Source organism: Chelmon rostratus, chromosome 17 (genome assembly GCF_017976325.1).
Source record: "Chelmon rostratus isolate fCheRos1 chromosome 17, fCheRos1.pri, whole genome shotgun sequence".
NCBI lineage: Eukaryota > Metazoa > Chordata > Actinopteri > Chaetodontiformes > Chaetodontidae > Chelmon > Chelmon rostratus.
This window is the reverse complement of record NC_055674.1, coordinates 22841449-22869447: the sequence shown is the minus strand read 5'-3', so window position 1 is coordinate 22869447 and position 27999 is coordinate 22841449. Positions and strand designations below refer to the sequence as shown.

General features: G+C 44.3%; 3 protein-coding genes across 6 annotated transcripts; 1 reads left to right on the top strand and 2 right to left on the bottom strand.

Moving 5' to 3' along the window:
- Positions 1 to 27: 27 nt before the first annotated feature.
- On the bottom strand, positions 28 to 11554 carry cog1 (component of oligomeric golgi complex 1). 4 transcript variants are annotated; one of them, XM_041957853.1, is made up of 16 exons: positions 11212 to 11554; positions 10257 to 10510; positions 9893 to 10074; positions 9515 to 9691; positions 8592 to 8748; positions 7842 to 8052; positions 7286 to 7649; positions 5689 to 6143; positions 5087 to 5233; positions 4833 to 4994; positions 4256 to 4380; positions 3097 to 3205; positions 2817 to 2926; positions 1711 to 1792; positions 1536 to 1559; positions 137 to 250 (listed from the first exon to the last, which is right to left on the bottom strand). In XM_041957853.1, the coding sequence occupies exons 1-15, from the start codon at positions 11515 to 11517 to the stop codon at positions 1551 to 1553; spliced, it is 2850 nt and encodes a 949-aa protein (XP_041813787.1). In that variant the 5' UTR covers positions 11518 to 11554; the 3' UTR covers positions 137 to 250; positions 1536 to 1550. The 4 variants fall into 4 exon arrangements, with proteins under 4 accessions (XP_041813785.1, XP_041813786.1, XP_041813787.1 ...); XM_041957854.1 differs by having other exon boundaries at positions 146 to 253; XM_041957851.1 differs by lacking the exon at positions 1536 to 1559 and having other exon boundaries at positions 28 to 253.
- Positions 11555 to 12460: 906 nt separating this feature from the next.
- smim22 (small integral membrane protein 22) lies at positions 12461 to 14766 on the top strand. Its single transcript, XM_041957821.1, has 4 exons — positions 12461 to 12505; positions 13550 to 13738; positions 13987 to 14057; positions 14310 to 14766. Exons 2-4 carry the CDS (start codon positions 13609 to 13611, stop codon positions 14355 to 14357), a joined length of 249 nt encoding a protein of 82 aa, XP_041813755.1. The 5' UTR covers positions 12461 to 12505; positions 13550 to 13608; the 3' UTR covers positions 14358 to 14766.
- A 923-nt stretch (positions 14767 to 15689) lies between these two features.
- Positions 15690 to 25874, bottom strand: rogdi (rogdi atypical leucine zipper). The gene is made up of 11 exons (XM_041957012.1): positions 25729 to 25874; positions 23426 to 23497; positions 22628 to 22710; positions 22251 to 22305; positions 22080 to 22160; positions 20828 to 20923; positions 20641 to 20739; positions 19468 to 19581; positions 19330 to 19379; positions 18933 to 19059; positions 15690 to 17972 (listed from the first exon to the last, which is right to left on the bottom strand). The coding sequence occupies exons 1-11, from the start codon at positions 25801 to 25803 to the stop codon at positions 17931 to 17933; spliced, it is 894 nt and encodes a 297-aa protein (XP_041812946.1). The 5' UTR covers positions 25804 to 25874; the 3' UTR covers positions 15690 to 17930.
- Positions 25875 to 27999: the final 2125 nt, after the last annotated feature.

Genomic DNA, 27999 nt, shown 5'->3' with positions numbered 1-27999 from the left:
AAAATTCAATCACACAAGACACATTCCTCAAAAGACAAAATTATATTTACTATACATATCATTTTTACAAAGTTTCTGCAAAGGCAAATAAAAAGTCTTGAGCAGTAAAGGGTTATTTGGCCATGCCAGACAGCCAGCTGAGCTTGAATAATGACGGAGCGGCTGTGTCCTCGTCCTGATCGGCGAGCTGTCTGAACAGACTGCCCGGCCGGAAGCTGTCCGCACTGTCTGCTGTGGAGGATGGAGGCGCCTGCTGGACCGAGGAGAAAACAGGTTGGCTGAGGTTTTTGGTGGATTGTCCTGTTGGTCATCACTTCATCAGAGATGCAAACATACACCACCCCTGTTCACAAAGCCCTGATCCGCAGAGCCCTGATCCAGGACTGTCATACTAAGTATTAAGGTCCTGGATTGCCACCTCTTGGAATCTGGACATTTGATAACAAAGTCATCCATTGGGTGTCAGTTTTATGAGCTCTTTAACAAGTTTCTTCTTCGTCAGTCGTGTTAAATGCATCTCTCATAAACAGGCCATGTACCGGCAGTGTGACCAGCCAATGCTGCCGTGGCGTCTCTGCCTCTGTTTGACCAATAGCAAGCTGCTCTTTCGTGGTTAATCAGAATAACACTGCTTACGAAGGCAGGACTGCTGTGCTGAGTTCATGGTGGCCTCTGATGGTAACAGAACGTTTCACCATGGTGTGTAGTAAATCCTAGTGTCATTCCAGGTCTGTGATGCATAGCATGACAGTCCAGGATCAGGGCTAGGTCGAGCCTGGCTCTGGTGCTGCATGCTAAGGATACATACAGCATGGTACAGGATACAGTATAGTTAAGTACCTATAGTATTTGAGCAGCTATAAAGCTAATCCGTTGTGGTTGTGGATGCTAGCAACCTTTAAATGGTTTTAAATGGCTTTAAATGTTTGCTGTCTTATCAAAACTCAGATTAAAGCAACATGGACTGATTTTACCTGTGTGTATCCAGTACAGAGACGGGACATGTTTAGCCTAGCTTAGCACAAATGATGGTAGCAGGGGCAACTTGTTGGCCGTGCTCAGTCAAGAGTGACAATTCAGCTTCTACTAGGTCCAAAGCAGACTGATGGTGATGTTATCACGTGACTGCTGGTAAGACAGAAAACAACACTATTTCCCAGTATTTCTTCAGTGGGGGAACTAAATATGCACCAGATTTTGGACAAATCCCCACTAAAGCTGAATGGAGACTTCTGCTTTTTTTTAACCCTTTTTAAAACTTTAGCAATATCGGTTTAATTTTAAAATGGGATTGGTCCACGCAAACAGGTAAGAATGCCCCAGGGTCAACAGCCTGATACTGAGCACCATCATGAGCCGACAGAGTGGGAGATTAGTGAGAACAGAGCAGAACAGCAGCCCTCCATCTCTGGAATCATCTCATCAGTTAATAATGCACTGCAAATGCACCAAAGATAAACCCAGGCACAACTGACAATACAACCAAACCACACACACACACACACACAAACATCGACCCATACTGATGAACTTGCCTGTGTCTCTCGCACTCAAAAGCGCTGGGAAGGCAGAGGGTGTAACAGACAACATTAACGCAGGATGGAACAAAACAATGAAACAGAGAAATGAAGACACGCTGTGGTTGTCAGCATATGAAACAACAGAGACACACAGCGGCGTCAGACACCGGAGCCCGGCCGGGTTACTCACCAGCTGCTGAGCAGCATCGGAGCTCCTGGAAGCCGACTTGGATTTACGCACGTTGGACATGCTGAGAGGCAGCAACCCGAACCTGCAGAGGACAGAGCGGTCACGCTGGGAATCCCCTCAAAATACTGTTTTCCGCAATCACAACGTTTGATTAAAAGTGCAGATGAACATATATGACAGCAGGAAGGGTCAGTAAGTCTGTGTCCTGGAGGTGTAGTGGGACTAAATAGGCGAAACACTGTTGAAGGGAGGTTTCCACCTGATGACCCCCAGAGACGTGTTAGGAATCACTGCTCTTTGGCATGTATAGAGGCAGATTAGAGCTCCAAGGTTCTTCACTGAGAATGAATTCTCTTTTTGAGCACAAGTATCTTGTGTTTAAATTAACTGTGCCCATGACTTCCTGAGAGCTCTCTGCTTAGTGAGCATCATGGTGAATGGGCAGACCACCCCTTCATGTCTCCCCTCTCAGCTTCACAGGTCTCCACTCTGGGTGATGGAGGCACTGAGTGATGGAGGCACTGATGATTTCATGTGTTTTCAGTAAATTCAGTTGTTTATTTGCATGCAAGTTACATGAATATCATGCTGGATTTATAACAGAATGGAGCCTCTTATGTATATTTGATTCAGGTTCGTAACAGACTAAAATTAGTAAGTTACCCAAGTCATAATACTAAATAAATACAACACTAAATTAACTCTGAGCCTGTTGACATTACAGCTACTATTCGAACGTTTTTGATATGGTGACCAGGCCACAGCAGGGCACCAGACAAATGGTTTACAGCCAAGGTGATTATATTATAGAGCTTAAGGATCGGTGTCAGGGTTGATATGGCATATTCTAAAGGATCGGAAACGGCTGAAATAAAACTAATCAAAGTCAGATTCTCCACTGTGTTTGGTTTGGGTGAGATCTTGGGTTACTATGAAGTGAGTGGACTACTGAAGTCTCGTTGATCAAAAGTCCAAACCCCAGCACTGAGGACCACAGCAGGCAGAATGACATGGAGGGGCCAGCAGAGGCCGATGCCATGGTTTGTTTATGCTGATTATACTAAATGAGTTATCAATGTTACACAAAGTACCCTGTGACAGCTCACCTGATCTGGCTGCTGGCCAGTGGCAGGATGTTGTAAGGCTCCTGGGAGTTCACACTGCTGCTCCGCGAGGCAAACTGCTTCTCTGAGCCCGTCAGCAGCCCCAGCAGCACCTGAAACACAACCTCAGGTTCAGCTCCACATACTGCACAGGCGTCTTAAGTCATTGTAGCCACTCATGTCAGGCCCAATGTGATTGGCAGGTCTGTACAGTCAGAGCTCGTGCTCTGTGTTCAGCAGTGTCGTTGTGTGTGTGCTTTGTGGGTCAGGGGTCTAAAAGTACCGAGGTCCTCTGTGACAGACGGTTGAGGTTGGAGTTCAGCGGAGGTGTGAACACGTCCAGGTCAAACGGGTCGATGTAGCTCTCCAACCAATCACAGACCTCGTGGAATCTGGAAGACGACACAACGTTAGCAGTTTGCAGAGACTTTTCTACCACTGTCAGGATTTACATTTACAGAGAAATTCAACAGAAATGTCGAAAAAAAGCTGGAAAAAAATCTGAATGGAAAGTAGTGGAAATCAGCTACAGCACAACTCCAAATCCTCTTTATGCTACTGGACGACCAAGTTCTAAAGCTTTTGATTTACATTGTCATAAAATCATTTAAAAACTGCCCATGTTTGCTGAATGTTCGTTGAGGTTTGGTTTACGACAACATAGCTCTTCAGTGGAATTCTTTCTGTCCTCCCACTATCTTGAACTACACAACAACAGGGAATCAGGCGTGCTATTGAGATCAATTCTGGGAGTGATTTCTGGTATTTCTTTGCAATACCAGCCACAGTCTGCTCCATTTTCCAGAGAAAATTACCTTCTGGAACTTCAGATCTTTGCATGTGTGTCTGTGTGCACCTGTGTGTTGATGGACTGAAGACTCAGACTGCACATCCTGAACAAAGAGGCCTTCAAACAAACATTATGAATACTATCAGCGGTCACGGCCAAATACTGAAGCCTGACCCTGAAATGTTATTTCTGTCTGTTACTTTTCATGCTGAGCAGTGACGTGTTTTTAGAACAACGAAGCTGTGTGTGTGAAATCTGTATGTAAAACTATGCAGGTGGTTTAATCAGACATGCAGGCCTCCATCTCCAAATCAGACCAGCAATCAACACATGGAGCATCTGAACAATTACTCCCAGGAGATTTTTAACTCATCAACCGCTAGGGGGCGCAATTGTCCGATTGTTAATAACCCACAATCGCACAAGCCTAGATTGTATGCGTGTGCCTGGGGCTGCAGGGGGATGAAAAAGTACAAAAATGTATGTTGCATAATGTTTCTATTTTGCACATTTTTCAATGAAAAAGGTTCAGAAGGCTGCACCCACTCCTGCAGGCCACTCTGACTTGCTAGGAGGCCCTGGGGCCCCTCTTCATTAAACTCCCCTTGCAGACGACCAAAATGGCTGCATGTGTTGACTTTGTGAATGTTACCTGGGGTCTTGGTGGGATCTGGAGCTCTTGCCCTCCTCCAGCCTGCTGCCCAGTGTGCTGTTGAGGTAACGGAGGTCGAACAACTGCTGCAGGGCTCTGTTCTGAGTCATGGGGAATTCTCCCTCCTGCAGGATGGAGGGATGGAAAAAAGCAAGCAGACAAGTTCAGGAAGCTAGTGGGGATGCAACTGAATGAAAAGACAGTCCACTTCCCTCCACATCCTCGTTTTACTCCCTCCTTTGTCCTTCCTCCTGTTTTCAATTATAATGTTTTTTCTGCTCTCTTCACCCTTTATTCCTCCATCTCCATCCACCACGCCACTACAGCTGTGTCTAAAGGTTTCTCTGCAAACATCATGAGGCCTGCAGTAAGCATGAGGAGAACAGCTCAGCTACTAATGCCATTGTGGTGAGATCAAATTAGTTTCAAAGAATAAACTTTGAATCTCATCACGATTCCTCTCATGCCAAGGCTGTCAGGGATTACAATACAAAGGGGGGCAACAATGGAAAGCCAGACATGTAACAGGGCAGGATCCTCAACACAGTGTGTGTGTGTGTGTGTGTGTGTGTGTTACCCTGCTGGGGGCCTGCTGTGTGAGGCTGTGGTAGTGCTGCAGGGCCTGAGCCAGACAGGCCTGCAGAAGCTCCTGCAGGGTGGGCCGAGGAAGCGCGTGGCCCCCCACCCTGTTCACCTCCACGCACAGCTGGAACAGCAGCGACTGCACGAACCAAGACGGCTGCCGAAGACAGAATTTCACATTAGATCATTAACGGAATCAGAAATCGCAGCGCCTCCCGACTGCGTTAGAGGCCGTGCTGAGCGGCTGACCTGGGCTGGAAGACGGATTTTGGACGTGACGCTGCTCCCAGACTCCGCTTCCTCCTGGATCTCCAGATCCTCCCAGTTTGTTGCTGTTGTTAGGATGGCACCGGCAGACTCAGCACGCAGCGCTGTGCCAAACTTATCCAGCAGCCCCTGTCACAACACCACACTGTTACTAGGCAGGTCTTGAAACAATTCCAACAAGGTTTTTGATCACATTGGGGCAGAACAAAACACAAAATGTACATATTACCAGCTGAAGTTTAAAGTCCAATATTCACTGTTTTGGTCTCCACCGACTCCTCAGGGATATATCTGCCTCTTAGCTACTACAAGCTCCACTATATCCACCAGCTAGTTGCTAACCTCGCTCTGGCCTGAATTTGGTGTTGTAAAGGCACTTGCTCATGACAGCTGACAGCCTCCTGTTCACCATCTGAATTAGAAGTCTGTGTTGTTTCTATGCTGTCTGGGACTAAATGGCATGAATATAAATCACAAATATAAGTAATAATATGGTTTGAAGAGAGAAAAAAAGGACAGATGTCACACTACATGAACAAATAAAATGTCACATATATACATTGACATTTCTGACAGAGTCTGACTTTGGAGAGGGCGGAGCTCCAGATGCGGTAGGCCTCCATGCTGCAGTTGAGAAGCTCCTCCTTCAGACCTGCCCACTTGGCCTGTGCATGGCTGACCTCTGCGGCGGCCCTGGCTTTTCCCAGCTTCTTGCCCTGTCTGGGGGTTCCCTTCGCTGTGGCCTCTGACCCGCTCTGCTTTCCCAGGATGCAGTGCTTCAGGTTGGGGCAGAGCTCGCCCATGGACTGACACAGCCTGGCCATGAAGAGGACTGAACTGAGGCGGGCCGGGCTGGGGTCTGGTGAGGCTGCGGCCAGTTTAGAGCGGACAGAGGACAGGATGTGGCGGACGCAGGCCAGGCAGCCTTCACGTAAAGCCTCCTCCACTGCCGGTGAGTCCGTGAAGCGGTTAAAAGAGGACGCTGACGAGCTCTCGGAGGGACCAGAGGAGGTGACTGCTCCTGAGAGGGACTCAGATCCTGCCGAGCACAGTGTGAAGATGAACATTTGTCACTATTTAGACTGTGATAATAGCGCTGGGTCTGTATACATTTACTAAATGGCTGTACTGAACACTGAACAAGAGTCCACTGCTATGAGCCTAATGCTAACGTCAGCATGCCAAGATATTCATAGTGACAACAACATGCTGATGCTTAGCAGGTTAAAATGTTCATGCTGACAGATGAAAAGTCAGAGGATCACCAAAGTAATTAGAAATCATCCTGAGGGGAACACGAATGTTTTCACTCCAAACCAAAAATATCAACCCGCTGGTGGCACTGAGTCAGGGGATCATGGAGGTCATTAGGCTATATTGCTTGGAATTCATGAATTCATGTGCAAGAATGTGTCAGATCATTTCACTGGACCAGTGAAAATGATGACAGACACACACGTGACAGATGAAAAGTCAAATCAGACCAACAAAGTCAAAGTCAGATCAACAAGGTGAACCCTCCTGTGTTTTTGAAACCAAACTGAAGCCTCATGTCAGCCTCAATATGGCGCTACAGAATAATTCACTGAGATTCCTCTGAGGACTATGAATGTGTGGACAAAATGTCATGGCAACCCTTCTTGAGACAGCCAGGGCTATGCGTTGGCGTCTCTTGAGCTCTGCTATCCAGCACTGCATTTAATTTATCTGCTTTCACATTCATGCTCCGAGGAAGATTAACCCCTTTTCTTTGTGGCAATGCCATGAGCATCCTTTTAGCACTAGCTTTTGGCCAAGATGTCAACTCTCTGATTGCCCTACATTATGCTGTCAATATACTTGGTCCAAAAAGATAAAACCCTGTTTGAATTAGACGAGGTCAAGGCCAGCTAGCATGGCAGGCTAGTTGGGCTGGCTAGTGCAAGCATGCTGCTGGTTGTGTTGCCAGTGAGCTTGCTGGTTACAGCAGCTCTCCAACTAGCCCTGCAAATAGTAACCACATCATCAAGTTTTCAGCCTGAGGAGGTATGAATGAATTCTGTTGCACTCTAGTTCCACCTGATTATTTTGACATGAGATGATCATTTCAGCCTCCATGATTCACTTGTGGGGCTCTAGCTTCAGGCTACATGACATTCAGAACTTGCCTCCCCGTGGAGACTAGGCTGTGACTGCCCTTACCTGTGTCCTGGGAGGGAAGGTAGTGCTGGAGGTCATCCAGCCTGGCCTTTAGCTTAGCATCCATTGAAGAGCAGAAGTTTTGAACACAGGGTGTCAGGGCCTGGGTTTTCATGGCCAGGCTACTCCTCTGGTGCTGCTGTCCCCTCTGGGTCACGGTGACCCACCCTGCATCGCTCAGCAGGTCCCCCGGAGACTCCGACCACAGGTAGGAGGCCACGTCTGCCTCGTACTGGGCTCCCCGGCCAGAGCCTTGGTTGGTACCTGAAGAAGTATGGATGGTCTGGTCCTCCAGATCCCTCACAGCTGAGGTGAGGAGCTGGATGGAGCTTGTCGAGATGGCTTCAGTTTCTTCTTTGGTGATGGCCTTGCAGAGTAGAAGGAAGGAATCATTGGTGCAATATGTACAATTTTAGTGCATCATCAGGCAGGCCTGTAACTACTCTCAGATCGAACCGGACATAAATTTCAAGGAGGCATGACTCCATACAAAGTAAATAGATATTCCTATTCAGATGCTGAACTGTGGTAACAACTGTGATGCCAGGAGCACACTAACCTGCAGGCGCTGTAGGAACAGTTGCTGTAGGAAGTCATCCCAGACTGCCAGGGGGCTCTCCAGCAGCCGCTGGCACACAGTGCTCCAGTGCTGACTGATGGAGTCGGTGGACAGGAGGTCCCACACAGCATCTCTAATGGCGGCCAACCCCTTCAGGCTCTTCACATAGACGAGAAGGCTGCCAACGCCACGGCAGATGTCCTCCTTACAGCTGGGAACAGAGGAAAGAATGGAGAGGCATTAACTAGCCATCAACAGAAGATGAGTCATTGGTAGTTTTGATCTTGATTAAGTGCTTAAGTCAGTACTAATCCAAAGTCATAAAAAACACCTTGAGACTTCTGTTTAAATCAATAAAGTAAATATAATGTAAATTACTAATTAAATAAAAGCTGAATAATAATTGTGAAGTTGTACAATTTTTCCAACCTGTGTTTAGATATTATTACATAAATGAAAATCAACATCACATTAAAAACCTGACAGTGACACCCTATTCACAACTTCATTGCTAATGTAAGAAGAGGCAGAGGCAGGAGAAGAAGTCTGATTCTGCTTCCTGCTTGTTAAAAAAACTGGGAGCTGACATGCAATTTGGGTGTTTTGCTGTATAAAAATCATTCAGCCAGTCTCTCGGTTGCATATTCTAATAATTAGACATTGATGCTAAATTTAAAAAAACCTAAAGGACAAAAGGAAACAGAGTAAAAATGGAAAAGATGAGCCATGTCCTGATTGGTTGGAGCTTACGTATCGATCCACTGCTGCAGGGTGTCACGGAGCTGCTCTCTCTGGATTGGCTGAGCCAGGGTGCGAAGGGCAGGCTGGAACTCGGTGATGGAGGGAGGCAGGAAGTTGAACCAGCTGCCTGTACTCGTCTCTTCCTGCAACACCCTCCTGCCTTTAGCTGAGGAGAGAGACGGCATCAGAATACATGTGACTGCCTGGAAACAGATCCTGAGTCTGACTGTGAAATTCTTCGTTTCCACTTGATGCAATCAACCCCTTGTCCAACCGATGCATCAAAAAACACACCTCTTCTTATAGGAGTCATTATTTGGTCAAATAACAGAATACAGATGTAATAAACATAACAGATCGAGGATGGATTCGACTTTCTACTGAACAGACAAGAGAAAAACTTCATTTTGACTTGTTGGTAACAAACGCTGATGCTGTGTACAAGAACAGGATGAGCAGACTCTATTCCCTCAGGAAGCTCAGATCCTTCAATGTATGCAACAAGATGCTGGAGGTCTTCTAGCAGTCTGTGGCGGCGTGTGCCATCTACTGAGCCGTGGTCTGCTGGGAGAGCAGCATGAGCGCCAGAGATGCCATCAGGATCAAAAAACTCATTCACATGGCCAGAACTATCATGGGTCAAAACCTGGAGACATCTGAGTCAGTGAGGAGCCGGAGGTCACTCAACCTACTGCTCTCCATCATGGAGAAGCCACCCCACCCCCTCCATGACACACTGCAGAGACAGCAGAGCTCATGTTCCAACAGACCTATTCAGCTCCACTCTCATCAGGAACATATTAGGGAATCACTCTTGATGATGATGATGATGATGATAATGAGAGCATTCCTGTTTAAGGACTGTTTTAAATAACTCTCAGTAAGGAAATCCCTGAAAGTGTCCTTACTTCCAGAACATCCCAGCTGTTTACCTGCAGGCGTGGTGGACGTGACGTTCTCCAGGATAGAGAAGAGCATGCCACAGCTCAGGGCCCCCTCCCCCGGCCTAGGGCCTCCCTCTGGGGGCAGGTAGAAGACGGCGTAGGCCTGGAACAGAGTGGTGACCAACAGCTCCACCAGGCTGCACACCTGAGCCTTGATCCCCGCACCTGGACCAAACACAGCTTTATGAACGGGTAGACATTTCTGATGACTCGTTTGTGCTTTACTCAAACAGCACACATTTACTGCTCTGCTTCACAGTAAAAGCCTTCAAGCAACACTTCTTGCTTCATGCGTTTTGCATAAAAAATGTGTTTTGGGACAATAAAGTGCATGCATGTTGGCAGGTGTTACGACTGGTAAAATACCATGCTGTGGTTGGTTGAGGAGCTGATGGATAGAGGCCTTCCGGGCCAGCAAGAAGTCAGCCAGGGCCTGGCGTGGCGAGCTGTCCTCCAGCAGCATGGTGGACACCAGGGCCTCAGCGATGGCCTGGTCCGACACCGCCCGGCCCCGCAATAGAGACCTGCTGTCCAGGAGAATGGTGGACCTGCAGGATGACGGGCTAGTTAGTGACCTATGATTTAGCCTCCACTAACTGGATCTACTGCATGTGGATCCACGCATGTGTAGTTTTGAATAGTGGATCGTCTCTTTTAGAATTACTTCCCTACAAACAGTAAATTTACTTGATGACATCTACAAAGACACAAGTAAGAAAACACCCAGTACCTGAAGTGTCCGGTGGTGGCTACCTGCCGAACCAGGATAGGAAAGCGGGCCAGTACGGGGCTGTAGTGGCCCCCTGTAGCGGCCTCTAGCTGCAGCAAACTGTGCAGGTGGCAGCACAGCAGGTAGAGCTGAGTGGCCTGGAGGTACTGGGACGCCTCCATGGCACTCCAGATGCGCTCTGGGATCTCCAAGAGGAGCTTGATCTGGGAGGCCATGGTGTAGAACTTCTCCTGCCACTGCCTCTGGATCTGGCCCTACATCCATGATGACACAGACACACTGCATGTGTGTAGTAGGCTCGAAAGACTTAAGATAACATTTGTTGAATTTGAGAGAGGAGACGCAATGATATGAGGATAATAAATACAAACACAAGACAATGTAGCTATTTATAGTTTTGGTTCCATTAAAATGTATAAAATGTAAATTTCAGGTGGTATGGAACTGTAAAGAACCATCTGTGAAGTTCATTGTGTTTTGGACTTGCATTTCCCAACTTTCATTAAAAATGTTTACATCTAATGTTGCATGTCAGCAATAATACACAACCATCAGAACAAGTTTAAAATCATAGGCAGTTTATAAATCAACAGGGCATGGGATCATCCGGCAATACTTCATCTGAATAAACATGGTATTTTTATGTGCATGGTGCTGTGTGTGTTGGTTCCAAAGAGTCGTGGAAGTAACCGCCAGACCATCTCTTAAAGTTAGGGTTTTGTTGACAGATATGCTCTGTGCAGCAATGTTTTCAAGCCGAACTGTTCAGCATCTTGCTTGGAGTCACATGAAGTGTGATGTAAGGACATAACTGCGGTGTACATTTGCATGTCTCCTGTATAATAATGAATTGCCAAGTTTTTAAATGAAGTTTGGTGCCCCTGTGATGACGGAGCTCGTTCTGCTTTGGCGCAGGTGTAACACTACAACAGATGTAGTTAGGTAAGCCGTTCACCTCCTGTCTGCTGCTGCCCACACTGGTTTTGCCTTGTTTCAGCCTATGGCAGTACTGGTGCATGTCCTGGATGGACAGGACGACGCTCTCCGAGCACTGCCTCATCTCTCCGATGGTGTCGGCGGCGTCGATCAGGTCCCGGTACCGCTCCCCCACCATCTGCCTCAGCTCCTCCTTCTTCTGCTCGATCTCCCCGCGGACTTTGCGTTCGATCCGGCGGATCTGCTCGGTGTTGTAGCGCTCGAAGAGAGCCGCCGGGTCCTTGATCTCCGAGACCCGGAGAGGGAGCGCATGATCCTCGGCCATCGCACCACCAAAACAACTTCAACCGCTGAAGGAACTCCAACCCGGAAGACCGGGGGAAGTACACTTCCTGCCTCCACGTAAGCAAAAATATGACGACACCGCAGTATGATGCGCTTATTGGTCAATGAAGCTGTCTGTCAGGGAACATTTCCGTGTAGGTTGGATGCCGCCTACAAACACTACTGAGCCAATCAAATCATCCCAAAGTGTATAAAAAAATGATAATAATCTCCCAGTTTTTATTGTGTGACCTCATGACCTAATTTCAGTTCACTTCCCTGTTTATTAATACAATACAGTACACAATAGACATTTTCTCTGCATTTTGTTGTGCTGAGTTTGGAGTTCCTCCCCTGACATGTTTTTAAGACATTAAAATACTCTGTTTGGAATAGTAGATGTTTTTTTTCCACAAGAGTGACATATAAACTAATAACATTAAAAAAGTAACACCTCCTCTTTCTCCCTTGTGCTCTACAAGTATATCAAGATTTAATTTAACTGCTCAATGCAAAATGGTTCCTACTTATGCGACTCGGATTTTACTGGACCACCAGTGTAAAACCCTGCTTGTAGAGTTTGGGACAGAATAAGAAGAAATGGACTCAGGTGCTCCGTGTATCAGATCAGGTGTGCGCTGACGACGTGAGGAAGCCCGTGAAAAAGTGTTGACTCTCACAATTTGGACTTTTTCATCTCATAAATTATCACCAAGTCCACGTGATGAACCAAAGGTTTGACTTTGACTTTTTTATTTTCATTGTAAAGTACAGATAACACAGCTGTGGGGCAGCTGCAGGAATATCACTGCTGCACGGTGTTATTCCAGCTCCTGGAGTCTGTGTCATCCTGCTGAAAACTGAGGAGGAAATCATAACACAACACTGGAGGCTCATCCAATCAGAGCGTCACTGTAAACAGGTGCGCCAGGTAGCCCAGACCTTCGTACCCGGAAGGAAAAGACTAAAACAAGCGACTCCGTTTACAGGTAAGCAGCCTGCTTTGACTCCTAGCGCCAACCCGAAACACTTAATAGTTTATCAGGAATAAGTTTGGATTTATTGTACATGAACATGTTACTGTCGAATACCGTCAAAAACCTCGAGTAGACCGCTTTATGATCCTCCTGTAATGTGCTGCTGCTGCTGCTGATGATGATAATGATGATGATGATGATGATGTGTAACGATACCGCCTGGTTACCAGCCGACACAAACCGAAGGGCACTGATTTCTGTGGCTAACAGCCACATGCAGAACATCTGCGGTGTGTTTAAAGGTGGATTCATGTGCTGCTGTCTTATGCTGCGTGTTGCAGGCTTCAATATATCAGCAGCCAAGCACACTGAGCAAATGCAAAGTATGCTGTCAGTAAAATACATGCTCTGAGTAACTGAGGAGAAAATGGGGCTTCAACAAACATTTGAGTAATGTTGATCATGGACTGATGTCCAAGTATGTGTGTTCCACGTTTGAGAGCTCATAAACAGGCCTGGACTTCAGCTCTGTCGTCTCTATGACTTATTGTGCCCACACATGGACTGAGGACAGCAAACATACTTCTGCAGTGGACAAACAAGAACAAGAACATCTTCAATTGTTTTAGTACAAAGATTCCCTCTTTGTCTTCGTGAAGTGGTATCATAGTGACCAGCATGAACAGGAGGAATGATTACAGCGAGCAAAACCGGTTTCAGTGCACAGTGCACACCCGACTTGTCCTTTAATCACACAAACCAAAGATTTTAGTTTTCAGACACACTCACAAGTGTGTTTTAAAGTCACAATTGAGTATTTATATTATGCCGGTCCGGTTAATTCCAGTCAACCTGGGAACTTTGATGTCTTGGTTTCGTCAGTATCTATAATGATCATTGTTCTGTGTCAAAGAAAATTGTTCTCTGATATACTGCTGTAATATAATAAAAATAATGTTTGATGGAAATCATTAAAAATGAATTGAATTCAACATTGGCTCTTTTTTTCTTTGGCTCGTCGTGAATAAGATGCTCGTGTGCCGTGTTTCCGTTCAGGCTGACAGTGAGCTGTGCGCTCCAACACTGTGTTCGTGTTCGTGAAGGCTGACAGAGCGATGGAGCAGAGGAACCTGGAGCAGGAGGTTAAAGACCAGTTCAACGATGTGGTTTCCAGACTGCAGTCCAAGCAGTTCTTCCAGTCCGAATGGGACATCGCCTCTTTTGCAGTCTTCTTCATCTTCATCGGTGAGTGAAGGTGCAGGAAATGGATTATAGCAAAACCGCCCTGATGATCTCTATAACACAGAAACATCAGGGTCCATATCCATAAAACCTTTTTTTACTGAGAGCACTCCATCCATCCATCCCAAACATCCACTTTTAGCTCCATGTGATGTTCTGGTTGTGGATGTTGGAGCTTTTCCACCCTGACACGATTAAAGTCCCACACTGAACACTGATGACTTGTCCTCTGTATGCTCCCTCCCTGTCAGGCATGGTTCTGCTGCTGGTCATCCTAGTCCTCATCCGCTGCTGCTGCTGCTGCTGCTGTGATGACGACAAGGTAAAAACATATACACACACACACACACACACACACACCCATGAGAACTGAAGGAGAACACACAGCTGTTAGAGTGAGGTGAGGTTCTGAATAGCCCATAATCTATTAATACTGTATTAATACTGTATACAGTATAATAAATGCATAAAATACCAAAAATGAAACAGAAAAACATTCACTGAAATAATTAAAAAGATTAAAATGATGCAATGATGGATGGAAGTCAATGATTCCTTTTTGTTTCGTCAACAGCCTCGCAGACGGAAGGTCGGCATCGACAACATGGGTATGGAGCTCTGACAGCTGAACTGCGCTCATCAAGTATTGTGACGGCTGATGAAGCGGGAAGCAGAGCCTCGTAGCAGACTCCTGTGCCAAAGCAGAAGCTTTGATTTTACTGTCTGTAAAATCGACCAGATTTAGTCTACCTGCACACTGAATGAATTGTTGCTCGCAAGCTCTTTGCTACCCAGATATGGAAATCCAGCACACATGATCTTGTTGTCACTGCTATGTGGGGTTTGTTATTGCTAGGATACAACAGAAGAGCTGGAGAGCCTCAGCTGTCTGTGTTTTAATGCCTCTGTAGATTTTAATGTCACTGTTGCTGATTTTATTTGTCGAAATGATGAAGTTTCATGGTTTTACTAAGCAATAAATACAGAAAAGTAATAAAAATGTAATCTTTGCTCGATCGATGTGTCGTGCACTCCTGCTCATCATGCCACGTTCATTTCTGGATGACAGATGACACAGAATCATCCAAAGGCATAAATTATAACACAGGAAATAGGTGTGTTTGTGCTGTTCTGAGGACAGCAGGGAGGTTTACAGGCTCAGTTCTGACTGGATCACACAGGTATAGACTGCTGCTGGCCTGCTCTCTGTGGGCCACTGTTTCTTTCAGATTATAACAGCTACACACAGGTCACATGTTTAAAGTTCAGTAGCACTGATGTAAACATGAGGTTTAACATTGAATAAACAAAAAAGACATCCTCAAATAATCACGTGGATAACTTGTGTGAAATATACAAATCAACCGATAATGTGAAGTAACTGAAGAAGTGATTCAAACTCAACTCGTTCTGAAGTATTTCATCATTTTCACAATGACTTACTTTCTTTGGTTGTCATTTCTATTTTCTGAAGGCGAGGGAAATCTCCAGCAGCGAGGAGGAGTCAGTCATTTTCATTTGCATAAGGAAACTATCCTGACGAGTCAGCACAAGTAGTCAATGTCACCGCGGTAACAGAGCAATGGATGAAGTTCACATTTCATTATTAGTACTTTTACTCAAGTAAAAGATCGTCGTGCTTGTTCCACTGTTCTAAGCCACAGTCAGTCTGTCAGACTCAGGTCGCTCCACCCGTGTGTCTCTTACACGTGACTGTATCCTGACTGCAGAGTTCTGTACTACGTGAGAAAAGCAGGTTTTTCTTCATAAGGAGTGAGAATGTTTTTAACATCAGAACTGTGTGAAAAGACAAGTGGTGAAAAGCACCAGAAATCATTTGATCATTGTCTGAACGGTGGAGACAAACTGTGCTGACACACATCTGTGTAGCTTCAGTGTCGCAGGCAGCAAGCGTAGAGGTGGACAGTTCAACACGGACATCTCACTGTTGACTGTTGAATATTTTTATTGCACAGATATCAGATAAATTATTTCCACATTATATATGACAGACAGCTTTTTAAATAGATTAACACTTACTGGAATGAAGTCATTTGTTCATGATTGGATTAGTGTTTGGTTCACAGGGAATCAACAACATATGTGCAAAACATCTCAAATAAATATGAACATAGAGCGGACAAACACTTGAAATCAAAGGTTACAACAACAGACGTGACGAGTAGCTTATCATTTAGACATATCCATGTAGTTAACAGGGAATGTGAGTTGTGTCATTTCCACCAAATGGGATAATGATCAATAACAAAAACAAACAAACAGGCCCAGATCCAGTGCCCACCCTAATGCCATGTTCCTGTCATACCAGAGATCTCAGAATTACCAGTTTCCAACTGGTCGTAATTCCAACTTGGAAACTGATTTTTCTGAAAGCACAGATGTCAGATATTTCAGACGTGGCACTTAATAATACAGAAGTGCATGAAACACAATGTCTGACCCAACTGTTGTGTGTTGAGTGGCATTGTGGGTAATGTAGGTGACAGGTTTTGACAAGGAAGAAGAAATCTTTAGAGAGACGAAACACAATATCTCTGGTTCTGCTGCAGTTTACTGTCCACTGTGAGTCTGACAGTGCTCTAAGTCTATGCAGTATTCCTCTAAGTGCACAAGTACAGCAGGGGGTGAGGGTTCCAAACCTTGTGTGAGTGAGTGGACTGCACCATGTGATGTCATGCTACCTGGATAAGCTGACCTCTGTGGGCACTCCACTGTTGTTTTTTTTTCCTTTTGTTTCGCACTTCAGTTTTTACCCCTGTGTTGTACTGTGGGTGATTACCTTGAACAACCCCAAGGAATGAGTCAGGGTCTGGAAGGACAGACACTGGAACTGAGCCACAAACAGATGATACTATACTGTCAGTGAATGAGGAAACACACTTTCTGTCACCAACATGTGTGAATCCCCTAAAAGATCATAGTGGGAAATGTTTTCCTAATACAACTGCATCCCCTCACAGCTAAGACGTTTTGCAAAACTTCTGCCTTCCCTTTGCAATACTGCTGCATCCCCAGTACACTGTTGTAACACCCACAGCTTTAAACTTGACCTAAAACCTGTCTCGTAAGAATAATTCTGGAATTAGAGAAACTGAGACAAATCCTCCAAATCCAGAGTAAGTGGGCTTTCTTCTAATAGAAGTGTCATCTAGGATACCCTGGGCAGATAGTGCTCTGGACGGCTTCATTAGTACTGCTGGATGTACTGGACATGCAGAGATTCAAAGGTCGCTCCAGTGTCTTTGGGCCGCACAACAGAGAGATAAATAAATGAGTACATAAGACCAGTCACAATCTGGGCTGCAAAGGTTGTGATATCCTGACTTTTAGTTCCTAACATAGGTAATTCCAAAAACACTGGATCTCACCAGTCCTGTAATGCGACTCATCAGTGCCTTTTAGGCCCTGCTTCATAAAACATGGCCACTTCTTTCAGTTTCTAACACAGATGTTCTCTCAGAAATCTGTGGGCCAACTTATCCACTGCTGGAGACCACAGCAAACCAGCTGCAGGTTAGACAACACCTCAGGACACTCGCTCAGACACGACAAAGCTCCTGCAGAGGGCATTACACGCTGCCTCAGCAGTGCTAACACGGCTTGACAACATTGACTTCGACATGTAAAATGAGGTGCCTGAAGAAACGAGGACTATATCGTGAGGGAGTGCAGAAAGTCGAAGAAACTTTAAAACTGCTGTGAAGGGACCAAACGTATTCCAGAAAAAAGTCTCCCACTGTGTCCTCTTAGTGCTGCTTAGTCTTCTAACCCTGAGTGCACAAATTAGTGTTTCACACAACAAGACCGTTCAGAAGACTTTGGGATGAAGAACCAGATGAATACTCTGTCAGCACTAAGTTCCTTGAATGTAACAAAAAATAATTCTAATAGTAAATCAGCAACAATCACATTCATTCATTGAGAAGTTCAAGTCAGTGCTGGGAGATCCAATACACATACATGAGAGAAATATCTGTCAGCTGGGCTAACACAACTGGGAATGGCGAACATGATATCTGTTAGGGTTTGTTTGGCTCCAGCTAATCATGCAACACTTGAAACAGAATGACTGGATGATAAACATAGAAAAAATAAAAACCTTCCCAGGATGTCCCTTACACTTGTGTGGTTAGTTTGGGTCTGACCGGTCTCTGGAGGATGGACAGGAGGTGGATTAGAAAGGTCTGTAGTTCCAGAAACTGGAGAAGACAGAGATCTGCAGGGACAGGAGGACAGAGGAGCTTATTACGCATGCAGAGTTAATCATCCACTAACTAACCACACACTGTATATCAGGCCAACAGTAGCCTCAAGTAGGCACTTATCAGTAGCATTTACACGTAAGCTCCGACATTAACAGATCACCTGTGGACATGGGCATCAGCAGCTGAGAACACCGTCTCTGCTGCAAATGAACCCATCATCATCCACACAACTCACAGCTGTACGGTCACAGGTCTGTTGAAGTGAAACACACTGTGGACTCCCATCAGAGTCGGCTAAGTGTTTTGTGAAGTGGTGCATCTTGCATTAACTTGGCCGGTTTGCTAATGCTGGAGTTTGGTGCTTCACTCCTGTAACATTAGTCTCTATGTGAATACTGATGTGCTTATTAAAATGTTTTTTGGACCAGATCCAGATCCAAATATTGAATATCTGCTGATAGCAAAGCCAGTCCTTTACTTATATTTACCTGAATAATGATTACATATGTGTCTGACACATTCGCACGGAATTAAGATGCAGATTCTAACTTTCAAACACCTTATTTTTCAGAAATACTGAAGGTCCTGGTCCAGGTCCTCAAAACTATAAAGTTGATAAGACGAGATTATTGATATGATATGAAGGACTAGGCTATAGAGAAGACATCCTGCTCTGTTGGAATTGTTGGGATAATAAAAACACTAAAATAGAGAAGCTGCTGGGGTTTGAGACTCTGGCTTCTTCTCCATGGCAACGGCAGCAAAGGCTCATGGGTACTGCAGTATTTAGAGCAGTCTGCCAAGCCAGCATGACGGAAAAACATGATTCCTCAGAAACGAGGCTGAAATAATCAAAATTGGCAGCCATAACATAAACATATATGATCATATCACTTTCTGATTCATCAAGTGAGAATATAATTAATGTGTCTGTAATATTTTCTCAGTCATCTTGGAGGACAGACACCCACCTTGTCCTTGAGCTGCTGACAGAGCTGCAGGGAGATGGTGAAGAATACCAGTGTATCATTGAGCCAAGGCACCACACACTCCACCTTGTGAACGTGGCTCACTTCAAACCGGTTATTGTTGAGCTCGCTGTAGAGGAAAGTGAGAGATTTAAAGGACCTTTAAGACAAACTTCCTGAATCCCAGAGTTTCCAGACAGATTTCCAAACTGCTCTGGAATGAACTGAGCACACACATTATTTCTCAATTTAAGTGTTATCAGATATGTTTCTCTTCATTTATTATAAATAAATGTTTATTTCTGAATGTCTTCATCGTGTGTATTATTTCCTTTAATCTGTCTGTGTATACCACATGCCACAGAAAGAACGGGAAGGAAAGAAATGAAGCAGGACTTACAACATTGCTCCGGGGTTGTGCAACACTGAGCTTCCAGCTGGCTTGAAATTCTGAAATGAGAGACACGACATGAAAACGTCAGTCACGTAATGCTGTACGTAGCTCGATATAGTGTTGCAGAGAGTCACGAGTTCCAACCTTAGTGGTGTTGGGAGGCAGCACATGAAGCTGGTACACAGTCAGACACAGTTTGCTTAAGTTGATGTAGAAGTTCACCATCACATCCCCGGGCATGGGAGGAGAGAACATTTTCTGGTGATGGAAGGAGACAGAGAGTAAACAGAGGAAGAGGAGGAAACTCAAGGCTTCATGCTACATGTTTTTCTGTGTGTGATGTAGTCAGTCCAGCGGAGAGCACTGACAAGTTCTGTTTTTTCAATGGGAAATGTCACTGCCTGCACTCAGACTCCATGCTCAATACGCTGTGGACACCCCAACATTGCATCCACATGGCTGAACATGTGACTGCAACACCATGAGCATTAACCTGCTGCTATACCAGCCTCCACCCCTCTGGGTTCAGTCTGTCCATCATTTGAACTGGTGGGACCATTCAGACACTGGTGGGCGACATGGTCAGGGTTCCACTTCATCCCAGAAGGTGTTGGACTGTGTGGAAGTTCTTCAATGAACTTCTTCAACACCAAACTGGGGATATTTCTTTATGGAGTCTTTGTGCACGGTGGCAGGAGAGCGACAAACACGCACTGCTGGCTACGGGTTGCAAGGTCAATCTGAGCAGTTGCAAGATGTTTGGCAAAGAAAAACAAAACCAAAGAAAAAAAAAACATGCTGCTACACAGAATTCTGCTTCTTTTCTTTTTGCTTGTGAATTCTCCAGGCCCCTAAAAATAATCCAGATTCAACAACTTGAATGTATTTTTTACATATTCAGGGGTCACAAGTAGGCAAAGCTTCATTTTAAGCCAGAAGAGGTTGTAGACCAGCTGTCTAAAGTTTCACTGTATGCTGGAGCATTAGAAATATCTCTTCATTGGAGCCAACAGGTCCAGAACAAACCAGGAAAAACCAAAAGCACACAAGTGTATAAGGACATTGGTTTCCTCATACTTTTGACCATGTTAACCTTCTTGGTCAGCATTCTTCAATAACCACAGATTCTTATCAAATCTGTTTATTTTTGTAAGAATTTTGCAGAAAACATGAATATTGCCCCACATCTTGATGATCCCCTTCGTGATCAGACTGAACAGAAGGATTTCTACCTCAAACATCCATTGTTAGTCACACATTTGTCCTCAGTATGTTCAAACAGTGTTTGTGTAGTGTGCACCATCTTGTGTCCTGTACCATCAGACCACTGGTGGCCAGCTCAGGTAGTGTCATGGAGGCCGGGGTGGTGAGGCGGTTGCGTGCTCGTGTCAGCTGGAGCATCACTGCATCCATGAGCTACGGCGGTAACAGAAACAGTGTCACTGGAACAGTCAGGGACTGGGACATCATCCATGTTTTTACCGTGAGGACGCAGAGGACACACCTTATTAACCTCCGCTCCAGTCTTGAAGTGGTAGCTCTCATCATGGCTGCTCAGCAGCTGCAGAGCCTGGTTCACATGATTCCTGGCATCCTGGATCTGATGGATGAACAGAGACAAGAGAGAGGTGGAATTATGACAAAGGCAGGATTCCAGCATTAATACAATTTGCATACAAAAATATAACACTTTATTAAAAGTGCAACTTCTATTACTATTACCAATACTACCATTATTATTAGATCAATATCGCTGTATTATGTTCACATACTATCTGCTATTAATATGTAAATACATCAGATACATAAATACCGTATATCACATATGTACATACTATACCATGCGTACTTTTCTGTCCATCCCCCGGCCTCTCTCTCTCTGCCATCACTGGCCGTCAGCTAACAACACGCCATCACTGAACAGCTACCTCACCTCAGCAAGCAACACAGAATACACTCCTGTCTACAACCCCAGCAGCTAACAACAGGCCAACATAGTGTGCAGATTCTCCTGTGGAGAACACAGGGTCACTCTATGTCTGCAGTGACATAAAAATGTGGCTGATGGGATGATTTACAAACACATTTTATGATAAGTAAAAACTAAGAGTAAGTTATTAAGCTCAATCTGTAACATTTCACATCCTTTCATTGTGTTCACCTGCACAGGTTATTGAGCTTCCTGTAAATGAACTTCCACACAGCCAGTGTTTGGATTTGTGGGATAAGGAAGAAAACTCAATGACTCAATGTCAAACGAAATGATTAAACTGCATAACAACTTATTTACAACTATGCGTACTACATTTGAGATGAAGTCAGTCAACCTCTGAACAGTTCAGTGTTATGTGTCTTTGACCTGATGGCGAACTGAACCAGCGTATGTACCCTCCGGGTTTCAACAAACTCTGCTCGCTAACAGGCCAATAATTAGCTGTAAAATACAAAGCAAATATACAGACCAAACTGGTTAAAGACGTTCACCAATAGATTTGAGTAAAAACAACACATGTAGGACTAAACATGTGCATATTAACACAGTCATGGTCAGGATCACCATTGGTGGGAAAATGTACTTTGACGTTTATTTGAATTTATACAGCCTCAGTCAAAGTGTCCCTTGTAGTGGACAAAAAGTGGGAAAACTTTAAAAAGAGTAAAAACCAGACTCTCCTCACAGCTACAGCCAAAAATGGCAGTTTTTCCTCAGTTTTGTTTCCAGTGCTCTGATGGTGTTGCACACGGACACGCAGTACCTGCTGTAGTTTCCACTGCTTGTCCTCTCTGAACTGAAAGTGCAGCGCTTGGCTGCTCTTTGCCACCTTCAGGTTTATGTCCTGTTAAGACAAGCAAAACATTAACAAGGAGCACATTAGCTTGGATCAACATTTCCATGTCACATAAGGGGAGCACACAGACAAACTCACAGCCTGAGTCAGAGCCTCTCCCTGCAGAGTCAGCACCCCCTTCACTTGATCCATGCTGCAAAACAACACTTCACAATTTAATTTCAGCGTCACCAGAGGAACACTAAGAAAGACAGATTATGCAAAGGGAAGGCTTTGCAGTGTGTGAAGAAGGCCACCAGATCTTAAACATTACAACACATTCATTCTGTGTCTCAGCAGCTATCAGTGAGCATCTGAAAGCCACTTCCTCCGCAGGAGGAAACTGTTATGCCACAGACAGGGCCTACTGTCACTAAAGATGAGCCACCCATTACAATGCATTCATTGTGGCTACAGCAACTGTACACCAGAGTTACACTTTAAAATAAAGTGGGCAGAGGTCATAGAGGGATTACGTTGAGCTGCCGAGGATGAAGTTTTCCTGTTTGAGCTGACTCTCCAGACCTGGTGTCGGCATGGAGAAACGTCTCGATGCTTCCTGTTGATGGTGGAGAAAACTTACCATTAGTATCAAATCTAAATCATAAGCTATGGCCTTTAAGTTGACACTGTAGATGCATGATTTTAGGTGAGGAGCATCAATTCTACAGACTGAATGTTTCTGGTCTATAATTCTACTTCTGGACTATAAATCAGACATCTCCTGAAAATCCATTAAAGCCAGGAGTGGCTGATAATGCGATGGCATTTATTGACTTTTAGTGGCATGGCGATGATAGGATCATATTCACTTATCATTTTACACATTTCTGTTGACCAAAATATAAACACAAACTAACAGAAAGTATTTTACATGTGTGAGGAGCTTTGTCTCATCAAACAGCATCACGGTGGGGTGCAGTTCATTGCACGGAGCATCACTGTGGTCATTCATTATTCATTAAGTTGGGGGTCATGATCGATGCAGCAGAGGCTGAAATATCCTGACTCGTAGTCTCCAGCATGGGATCCTACATTCCCCACAATGCAACTTGATCTTTTCATTAGACCCTCCCTGCCTGCTAAACAAGCACATCTTTTAAACTTCCAGCCACCACTTAGACCCACAGATGACGTCATCCAACACAGGCTGAGTAGTACAAACCATCTTCATGTGTAAAGTTTGTGGGATGGGCTTCTAATATTGTGATATTGATTTCAACCACATCACTCAGCCCTTAACACAGCTATACACATGACAGCTAATCTTTTACCTTGAGGACATCCTGTAGCTGCTTTAGGACAGCATGCACTTCTTCTTTAAGGAGCCAGTTGAATTCCTCCTCCTACCAAAGAGACACAATAAAGATTGAACTCCTAACAGATCATTCAAAACAAACACAGGTAAATGGAGCGGGATAATAAACACCATCAAAACCACTTTGTCAGCAGATAACTTCTGCTCTTCCTTTCTCGATGCTGTCTCACAGGTGAATCTCAAAAGCCCCTCCCTCAGGAGGAAGGTGACTCTGTCTGCATCAAAGGAGACCTATAGGCGGTTGAGGACTGAAAGGGCCTGGGAGTCCCAGTATGTGAAGACTCAAAGCAGCTCATACTTCCTCAGAGTTGTTCAACATCCGCAGTATCACGCTGCAGATGTTCTCTCATGGAGGATAGCTTCCTGATGAGCGTGTCCTGGGGTAAAACTAGCTTGTGTGGTGGAGGTGTCAGAGAGAGGGGAGCATCGTGGACACCTCCTCTCACCCCTTCATAGCTGTCAGCAGCTTCAGCTCCAGACTGACACCACCAAGGTGTTCCACTGAACACCACAGCAGATCCTTCCTCCATCTGTACAACTCCACCCTCACTGCTGGACACTGACACTAACAGACATTATTATTGTGTGCTGTTACCATACAGGTCAAACTCAACCCCTGGCTGTTAACTTCCATTTTTCTATCCCTGCTTTTTATTACATCTCCTATGTGTTTTGTGATGCAACCTATAATACAGTTCATGCATTTTTCCTTTGGTACTTTATAGTAGCTGTGAAGCTTGTAAACAGTTACAGTTCAAAGTTACAAACTACAGATATGGCTTTCTGGACATTTTTTTCATATTTTCATAGCTTGCACTTTCTGTCACGTTGCATTTGTACTTTGTACCTCACTTTATTCTCCAGGTATATCCACTCAGGTGCACCTAGCTAAACATCGACAGTATAATACAACATCCCTGCAATAAATAACGGTTTAAATGTTGTTTTGTTCAAACTCTTTTAGGGAGATGATTATGGAGTAGACTAAATATAACCCAATCAGTCTAAAAGCGATAATGGCCGCCATGCTGTCTAAATATCATTGAAAAACCCATATCGGTCGACCACTATTTGATAATTTAACAAATGAGGACAACTGATTTTTTGTCAACATTATCGTTGTAAGTTCCTAATTATTTAAAACCACTGCCCTTTTCAACAGGGCTTCCTGTTATTAGTAACAAATGAATAAGTTTAGACATGGATGGACTCAGCAACCTGCATCAGAGATACTGTCTCAGTCCTGCTTTCTGTCCAAGGAGGTGTGTAGAATAAATAAGATATCATAAAATAGAGCCTGTCATTCATTTATTTCATTATTGCTAATAATTCATGGCTGGAAGTCATCTGACTGTTGCTCTGTTATTGTATATCATTACTTATATTTCATCATAACGAGCTGAGTTGTAACTATGTATAGAAGCATTTTCTTCAGCTTCATGGTAAGACATACCATCATTTCATTTATCAACATGATTACATTTTATCATGTCCTAACTAAAGAACACTTTGGGCCTCGAATGGTTCAAAGTGAAACATACTTTGACATCATAAGACACTTGGAATTCATCCTTTTTTTTGTTTAGTGGAGCTCATGTCTACTTTCTTTCACCATTTTCACAGACACATCATGAGGTCTTTGATGTCTTATCAGGGTTTTCAGTTCTTCCGGACAGTCACTCGTTTCCACTTCATTCATTAAAAAAAAAGAGTTTAGCTTTGTTGTTGTTCATGACACCATGTTTGAATCTCGTCTTGTTAAATTTACACTAATGTTGCTGTTTCGTATCAGAAGCATGTGGGCTGTATGTAGAGCCCTGAAGGCGAACAGTGACAGTAAACACAGAAAACGGACTTTGTTAGTAAGGAGACAGTGAGCTCGGCTGGTGGTCAGCTACGTATCATGCTCTACGACCACTTTCACGGTCACCAGCCACTCGTCTTGTCTGAGTTTATCTGGGTGAAGTGCGACCACAGAGGCAGGCCCACCGTCACCACCGTCACCACCATCACAGAGCGAGCTGCGCGAGCCCCTGCTACAGCACCTGCATCGCAGCGCGACGATGCTACTGTCGCTCGCGGCTAACAGCAGCTACATACGCGGCTAAGCTAGGTTACAGCTACAGTATTTTCAAATATTACGCACATATGTCAACATGTTATGTTATCCTACAGCTGTCACACACCAGCTAGCTATGCAGTCCAACAGCACCGTCCCCCCGCCTGCCCGCAGCGCTGCACAGCGGCAGAACAACCTACCAGCACAGCCCTCTCCACTTGACTAGCAGCGGACATCTTGGGCAGCTCAGACAGGGATCTCTGCGAGTTGAGCATTTTGTGCAGCCGCCAGAAGCAAACCCTCGATTGCCACCTTTAAACACAGTCCCCTCTTTTGGATGAACGCGTCTCACTACTCACTAGCTTAGCAGAGGACCTGTTGCCTTCAGGTGCTGTCAGAAATAACGCCCGCTCTAGCATGAACGACCCAAATCACCGGCAAATACACATAAATAATGACCCTTTTGTATTACGAGACGAGGCGTTGACGGGCAAAATGTATGGGACTGGGAGCATAAAAGCATCAAGTAATGTAATTTCGGTTATACACGGCTTGGTCTTTACTTTCAATCATTTCATTTTTCCGTATGTGCAATTTTTTCCCTTCTTTGTGCCACTGGAGCACAAATCAGTCGCGTGCTTATCGTCTTAAAAAAAAAAATAAATAACAAAACTGATGACTGATAAATTCTGTTATTTATTCCGGCCAAACTATTATAACGGGACTGTGTTGCGGTCTTCACGAGATTCACCTGAATGGAACATTAGGCTGGTCATACGTTAACTATTAAAATAGCCCCACCTACTAGTGCTTATTTGGGAAAACAACTTCCGTCTACGTCATCCATAGTGACACACTATAGTGTGTGGCTGACATGGAAAATGTTGAGACACTTGTTTACTACCTATGCTCGCATTCGGGAGTGGGCCCTCAGTCCTTGTTAATACTGCCTCTGTCACACCTGTACAAATAACTGAATGACATATAGCATCGGTCATAGGGTTTATAACATATTCAGGAAAGTCTGCACAATCTGAAATCCCATCATAAATAGGTTGTCTTATCCAAACAGCTGTTGTAAAACCCTTACTAAAGAAATCTGACCTAGATGGCATGGTTTGATGTCAGTCTTGGAGAAGGGGCATCTGAGAAACATGACATCTGTTTTGGGGTTGCAGGGAGCTGCTTTGGTCCATCCCTGTTCTCACTATACCTGCTGCCACTTGGTGACATCATTAGAGAGCACAATGTATGTTTCCATAGTTATGCAGATGACACACAACTGTACATCTCTGCTGAACCAAATGATGCAAAAGATCAGCTATAGACTCCATTATTAACTGTCTTTTGGCAATAAATCAATGCATGAGGAATAATTTCTACAAATTAAATGAGGACAAAACTGAAATCTTACTAGCCAGCCACAAATCAAAAAGAAAAATGTTGTTTAAAAATCTGGGGAAACGACCTGCCTGGATTAAATCTGTGGTTACAAGTCTAGGTGTTCAGATTCAGATCTAAGCTTCAAGTCCAATATAAACAAGGTGACAAAAACTTAATTTTTCCACCTTAGAAACAGCTAAAGTGTACGACCATTTTAAATCAAAAAAGATGCTGAACAACTGATTCATGCTTTTACTTCAAACTGACTCGATTACTGTAAATCATTGTTTACTGACTTCCCAAAAACACTGAGAGAGCTCATTCAAAACTCTGCAGCTCAACCATTAACCAGAACCAAGAGGAGAGAGTACATTAGTCCAGTTTTAGCTGCAGAACTGGCTTCCTGTAACATCCACAACTGATTCTGAGGTCCTTCTACAAAGCCCTTCTCTGTCATGTTATTTTACATTAATGTATATCTCTGTTTTGATGGTCATTCTATGTCCTCTTTATGTGAAACATTTGGTGCATGTCACTTCTTTGTTGTCAGGCACTTTGAGCTGCATTTCTAGTATGAGAAGAGCTACACAAATAAAGTTTATTGTTTATTTATTATTATTAATCATGCTGGAATTACTGAGGGAAGCTTTCACTATGAGGTTTTACAACATTGTAGAACATTATTTCCACTGCAGTTTTTTGTTCCTAATTATTCTTATTATTAGGTGGAGATCCATCTGTGGGCCCTTCACTGAGAAAGCATTACTGGATTACCAGATTTTAAAATAAACGAGAACTACATAAGACTTCACTGGAATCATGTTTCATTTGTAGAATTATGGTTAATTAGTTTCCAACGGGTGCTTGCTCAGTCTGTTGCTCCATGGTGACACACAGAAACTCAAAGGCACAATACAATATACTGTACGGACAGAGAGGTAGCCCCAGTATTAAAACTGGAAACACAGCATTAGAGGCTTCTATCACTCTCAAACTGATTGACTGGACTTCATTTTCCATAATACCTCTCAATTATTCACCTACAAAGGGTTATTTGCATCAGTTATGGTTGTACACTCAATAGTAGA